At 49.5% G+C, this 6,906-nt stretch overlaps 1 protein-coding gene across 2 annotated transcripts in view; it reads left to right on the top strand.

Annotated features, from left to right (window-relative positions):
• Positions 1-6,081, top strand: part of SNX9 (sorting nexin 9) — an 89,228-nt gene extending 83,147 nt beyond the window's left edge. For both annotated transcript variants that reach the window (XM_061428418.1, XM_061428417.1), the window contains 3 exons: positions 249-363; positions 2,470-2,561; positions 4,426-6,081. In XM_061428418.1, the coding sequence (XP_061284402.1) occupies positions 249-363; positions 2,470-2,561; positions 4,426-4,473 (255 nt within the window). In that variant the 3' untranslated portion in view covers positions 4,474-6,081. The remainder of the gene's footprint in view (positions 1-248; positions 364-2,469; positions 2,562-4,425) is intronic.
• Positions 6,082-6,906: the final 825 nt, after the last annotated feature.

Below are 6,906 nucleotides of genomic sequence, written 5' to 3' on the forward strand. Positions count from 1 at the left end.
AGCCTTGTTGTAGCATAAAAGTGTAGGTTTCAGCTCAGCTGTATTTTACAGAAATAGCAGCATTTTTGTTTCCAAGCGACTTACAGGAAGTTACAGTGAGATGCGTTCCTCATGTTCTCATTTTGTGGGGACATTTTCCTATTCAGTAGCAAGACAATTATAGAATATATTGGCTTTGTTACATTTTAAGCTAACAACTGATCCTTGAGATTTGTTCTGTGAACGCCACCGCATCTTGTATTTCACAGGGAGCAATAGAAAAAGTGAAGGAAAGTGATAAACTGGTCGCAACCAGCAAGATCACCCCCCAGGACAAACAGAACATGGTGAAGCGCGTCGGCACGATGTCTTACGCTTTGCAAGGTAAGAACGGTGAGGTCTGTGTGTAGCTAGTGGAGATTGTTTTCCAAGAAAATTTCCTATTTTCCTTGCTGGAGAGAAATTCCAGTATGAACAGCAGTTAAGTTAATAAGAACTGATTCAAAATATCTTCCTAAGCCTGTTGTTTGTGGGATCCCAGTGTTAAAAGCTGTAATATTTATATTTAGTTTTTCATGCATTTACCTGACGTAACTACAAAGGGCAACGTGATTAAACCTGTACGTTTCTATTTCTTCTTGGAGACCCTGAAGATTCCTTTCATAACCTTTAATAGCAGGTCCTATCCAGACTAGATTCCCGAATCCAGCTCTTAGCAGCATGTAACCTGCAGGCCCCAAGACTATAGAATGAGAAGGGAGTTTGGACATAGCATTTTTGGCATGGTTTGACTGTTACTAAAAAGAAAATACTAATTTTTCCAGCAGATAGGAGTAGTGAATGGATTTTTCATGTTTTGGCGGATGGATGGAATACATGGGCCAAGGAGGGAGTGGAAGGATGTTCTAGTAGGAACAAAGCACACAAAACAAAATGGGACCAGATGATGTCCTTGGTCTTTGGGAATAAAACACATTTGCAGGTTATCGGGAGGAGAAGGCAATGGCACCCCACTCCAGTACTCTTGCCTGGAAAATCCCATGGACGGAAGAGTCTGGTAGGCTGCAGTCCATGGGGTCGCACAGAGTTGGACACGACTGAGCGACTCACTTTCACTTTTCACTTTCATGCATTGGAGAAGGAAATGGCAACTCATTCCAGTGTTCTTGCCTGGAGAATCCCAGGGACGGAGGAGCCTGTTGGGCTGCCGTCTATGGGGTCGCACAGAGTCGGACATGACTGAAGCCACTTAGCAGCAGCAGCAGGTTATCGGGGGAGACTTTGGAGATTCTGGGAGGCCTCAAAAGCTAGGCAGAAGAGTCTAGACTTGCTGTGGGCGTTAGGAAGCCATGAAAAGGTTTTGATGGAAAAACAAACAGAAAAAATGCTGCTCAAGGAAGAGGATTTGCTTGTGACGGAGGTGGGGGTGCAGATTGGGGGCTGATGTTAGACAGCCCAGCTGGAGACCTGGCTCCTACTCTCTGAGGCTTTTGAGGACCCAAAGAAGATGAGGTGCTGGGGGAGAGAATGAAGGGTACTTATGGGCTTTTCCAAAGGATCCTCAGGACTAGGGAGGAAGTAGGAGAAGGGAAGAATGAATGTGTGAAAGGTTTCCAGAATGAGAGCGGTTCAGGGCAGAGACAGGCCTGAGTGAAGCTGGGGGCTTGGAAGGGTTTTGAATGGGAAAGTTCTCTTGACCTTTTGTTTGGAGTTATCCAAACACACGAATGAAAGCGTTGTACAACTTCAGATAACAACCTAAAACAACAGTGAGCTTTTTACAGGAATTTATGCCAGCAGCAGTTGGCTTTGCAGGTGTGGCGTGTAGGGAAAAGGCAGAGGTCATATGGGGCCTGATAAGGAAGGCCTCTCCGATGTTGGTGATGGGATGGGGGTGGCACTGAGAGGCAGAGCTGGAGAAGGGGTTCATTTGCTGAGTCGAGACATCCAGCAAACACAAAGGATGGGCATCCGACCCTCTGCCTGGCAGGAGGCCGAGTTCTGCCAGTCCTGGTGCTTGGCGGCATCAGGCATCAGCTGCCCTGAAGAGGGCCTTCCTCAAGTCTCACCGCCTGCCCAGCCTTTCAGAGGTGCCTGAGGAAGCCTGCAGCCTGGGCAGTCACTGCAGCAGAGGTGGTGGTGCCCAGCGGGCACCTCGCAAGGGCCTCTGTGAACAGACTTGACATTCTGGACTGAGGTCGTCAGTAGCCAGTGGGCCCAAGTCAGTTTCCTGCTCAAATGAGCCGTCATTTGGGTGATCGTGTCGGGCTTTAGAAGATTTAACATGCAAATCGACAGTAATCGTCCGTTTACGGAAAAGTGTTTTTGCCGTTACCCACTCAAATTGTTTTTCTAGCCTCTTTATAGCATTTTTGTCAGGAACTGGCACAGGCCAGCCTGGCTGATGATGAATCATAACTGGGCCAGAGACATGGCTGTGTTCGTTTGCAGTCCAGGGGGCACTGACCGATGTCTTGCTCTTGGTTGCAGCCGAGATGAATCACTTCCACAGTAACCGGATCTACGACTACAACAGTGTCATCCGCCTGTACCTGGAGCAGCAGGCGCAGTTCTACGAGACGGTGAGTCGGCCTGTCCCCCAGGCTCCCCACGCACTGCCAGGTCTCCCTGTGAAGCTCGTGCTCCGGTGGTTTTTAACCCTAACTAATGAGCTAACTAACGGGCATCCCTGGTGGCTCAGAGGGTAAAGTGTCTGCCTGCAATATGGGAGACCCCGGTTCGATCCCCGGGTCCAGAAGATCCTCTGGAGAAGGAAATGGCAACCCACTCCAGTGTTCCTGCCTGGAGAATCAAATGGACAGAGGAGCCTGGTAAGCTACAGTCCATGGAATTTCAGAGTCACACACGACTGAGCAACTTCACTTCTCAGTAAGCCAAAGGAGGCTGAATACTGAGCAGGGACTTTTTTCCCAATCTCTTTTAACCGTATCTGCGTTTTCCTTTTGAAGAACACTGGGCTAAAGAGGGCATTGTTTTTTTCAAGAAGGAAGGGTGTGGGATGCTGGTGGTGAGCCCCCGAGAAGCCCCTGTTGTGTGGTGCCCACCACTCCCTGCACAGGGACGCTGTGAGATGAGGTCACCCTGCCGGCTCAGCTGGGACAGGCGCCTGGCACCGCGCGGGATGCACAGGCCGGCTTTGTGTGTGAGCGGGGGTTTCGCAGTGTGCCAGAGGGATTTCCAAAGGGAAACCAAAGCAAGATGGGGAGTGAAGCCTCAGAAGGTCCCATTCAGGAACCGGTAGTGAAAATGTAGATGTTCACACCTTTGCAGAGAAATTTGGTTATTTATCAGGGTGTACAGAAAACAAAGATGTAGCCCATAAATGGAAACCCAGACCTCAAAGACAAGTTCTGTAACTTATCACGATTGACTGCAGGTTGGCCGCCATGTTTCTTACTAAGTTTTCCACTGTTTCCATGGTGTCATCTCCTGTACGTTCAGGGATCAGCAAGCTCCAGACTCACGTCCACACACGTGTCCTCTTGTCTGTGGGTGGGCACTGCCACTCCTGTATCTGCCGCATGGGTTCTTGGAAGGGAGCTGTGGCTCATGTGCTTCATGCATACTGTCCATGTGTGGTGGAAACAGATGGTTTCAGAGACAAGCTGAAGGTGCAGCCTGTTTCCACACTGCAGCAGCAGCAGAGCCTGTCTCAGGAGGTCACAGGTGTCCGGGAAGGCAGGGGAGTCTGGGCCCAGCACGGAGATCGGATCCCGGGAGGACAGGCTGGTCTAGAAATGACGCCGCGTGGTTGGAAGGAGCTGGGCTTCCTTTGAGCCGTGCACCGCTGCCAGCAGTCCCATCTGGGAATTTAGGAAGGTCTCTCCACTGCCAGGTGGCGCTGGTCGATGCAGGAGACGTAAGAGACATGAGTTTGACTCCTGTGTCAAGAAGATCCCCTGGAGAAGGAAATGGCAACCCACTCCAGTATTCTTCCTTAGAGAATCTCATGGACAGAGGAGCCTGGCAGGTTATGGTCCATAAGGTTGTGAAGAGTTGGACACAACTGAAGCGACTTAGCACGCACTCCACTGCCCAGACACTTTCACTTTTATAGGGCTTTCCTGGTGGCTCAGACAGTAAAGAATCTGCCTGCAATGCAGGAGACCTGGGTTTGATCCCTGGGTCAGGAAGATCCCCTGGAGAAGGGAATGGCTACACACTCCAGTGTTCTTGCCTGGAGAATCCCATGGACAGAAGAGCCTGGCAGGCTACAGTCCATGGGGTCACAAAGAGTCGGACACAACTGAGCAACTAACACTTTCGCTTTCCACTGCTCAGAGGCTGAGCTGGGGCTGGGAGGGACTGGGAGTGTCTAACAGTGACAGGATTTGAAATGTGTAGAGTGTTTGAGAAGAGATGGAAGTAATAGAGAAGCACAGGGTCATGAGGGGAAACATCTCACGCTGTTCTGTTTCTCACCAGATTGCGCAAAAGCTGAGGCAGGCCCTCGGCCGCTTCCCGGTGATGTAGGACAGGTGGAGTGAACGTGGAGAAACGCCGAAGTGCTTCCTTCTGACTTGGGACAACGCAATTGGATTTTTTTTCCCCCATCGTCCAAAAAGAAACAAAAAGAAAACCAAAAAAAGGAGAGACTTGGAAAAAAAACTTCATTTCCTGTATTAAGCGCCTAAATGCATCAGTTTTTTAGGAATAGTCTTTCATTCATCTCCAGATCCATTATTTAAACCAACGGAAATGGTCTATTTTGGGAAAGTACTGAAAGTTACCAGAATTTTAATGTAAAATTAGGGATTTGCCCCCCTGATATTTTACATAAAATTGTAATTTATGAGTCAGCCGCAGTTCTCCTGTTGCCGCCCAACGTCAGATAATTACTAATTGCTTTCTTAAAAAATGCAAAATATGCCAGAGTAAAAAACATAATATGTTTGTATATTTTTATAACTTCTTTCCACCCTTTGAGAGTCATATCTATTTAGGAAACTCTGCAGGCCTTCCACTGAGATGTTTATAACTCGGACACTCAGTTTTCTCGACAGAGGAAGCAGGCAGGGGCTCCCGCGGCTCCTGCCCCTCATGTGGCCCTGCCACACGTGTCCCTCCAGAGGACCGGCTCGGCGGAACCCCGGGATCAGAGCCCCCATGCCTACCGCCCGAAAGTGCCGTCTGCCTCGCAGTCCCTCCTGAGCCCGGGTGAGGCTGGAAGGATTCACCCCCAGAAAGCCCCAGGGTCTGGGGGGGGAGGCGCTCTGGCTCGGTTCCCGGGGAAGGAGCAGCCACGTCTCTGTGGGCAAGCACTCCTCCCAGGCTCTCTGTTGGCCTCGCAGTCTCGAGTTGCTCAAGGAGGCGTTGTGAGAAGTGCTGGGGAAAGTGTGGTTTTGCCACTTGATTTGGATTTTAGACTAGCGGGCCGGTGGAGGTTATTATCTGAAACGATGAAGCACAGGTGAGCAAGCCTCGCCCGGCCCCACCAGATGGGAAGGTTTTAAGGGGCTGAGGAGGGTGCTAAGTCACGTGACACGCGGCCCTCCCCAGGCTTTTACGTGCGAGAAGAAGAAGTTGAGGGCGATGCTCTTTCTGACTGTGTCCTGAACTTCAGACAGAATTTTGTCATCACTCGTACTTCGCTTAATGGCATAAAGCAAAACAGGGTCTTGGCAAACCGTCAGCTTTAACCTGGGATGCTCGCAGACACGGTCTCAGCCCCGCAGACCTCGCCGCCCTCCACGGCTGCCTTACCGCGCCCTCTCAAACCACTCTCCCTCTTCTGACCTGATAGTCATGTGATAGGAATTGAAAGTTTTGGGCCAGCACAAACAAAGTGAAACCAAAAAATAAATAGAAGAGGAAAGCAAATGAACACAAATATGAGAACTTCTTGTTCTTCAATATCACGGGTTATTTTTTGTTGTTAATGTTTTATAAGTAATTTTCCCTACTTGATTTTTCTTTTATAAAATCTCATAGAACAGTGTTTATGATACAGCCATTTAATATATGTACAAATTGTAAAGAATATGTATAAATGTTTTACACAAATGTAAGAGCATGTAGAAGCCAACATATAAATAAATTGTTAAAACTGTACAGTAAATTCTCAAGCACTTTTTCTAAACACTTTCTGGTGTTTTTGTGTGATTTTTTTTTTTTTTTTTGATCATTCTTTCATGTTGCCAGCTGCTGAAGAGCGTCTGGTAATGAGTTTTGCCCCAGAACTTATTTCTCCTAACACGAATTAATAATGCTAATTGCTTAAATGAGCATTATCAATCCAGGAAGCATGTCATAGTCACCTGGTGAGGCAGTAAGAACAAATACCGATGCGCAGTGTGTTAGGGTCCTCCAGGGAAACAGAACCTACAGGGAGGGTGTGTGTTCATCCCTTAAGAGAGGTTTCCTCCTCTTGATACCCCACGTCCTCTCTGGCATACATCCCGTCACCTTGTCCTTCCAGCGTGTCCAGGGATAGGCTGTGGTGCTGCAGCTGTCCACTAGGGGTCAGTATCTGCACGTCGGGCGGGACCCTGGGTAAACCCCCGCACAGACTTCTCTTCCTCTGTGGCCTCTGGTGGAGCTCCCCGTGGCCCATAGGTGCGGGCAGGAGGAGGAGGCAGTGTCATGGGTGGGGGGCCTTGGGTTTGGGCCATGGCCTCATGTAACGTGAGCCTTCAGCGCTGTTTCCATTCAGTGAGGGAGCGCCGCTGTGCACACTCGGCCTTAAGGCTGGTGGTCAGGTAACACCCCGTCCTGATGGGCAGCTCAGGTCTCATGTGGACTTGCTGGCCCATGCTTAAGTGTTCCGTCTGTTTCAGGCCAAAAGCTATTTCTCAGAAGGAGAGTCGTCTGTGGAGGATGGCCGGGCTGTGCTCCAAACCCCAAGGCCTGCACCGAGATGCTTCCACTAAAGGCTCCAGACAGCATCCCTTTCTAACACTGAAGCTT

Source organism: Bos javanicus, chromosome 9, assembly GCF_032452875.1.
Source record: "Bos javanicus breed banteng chromosome 9, ARS-OSU_banteng_1.0, whole genome shotgun sequence".
Lineage (NCBI taxonomy): Eukaryota > Metazoa > Chordata > Mammalia > Artiodactyla > Bovidae > Bos > Bos javanicus.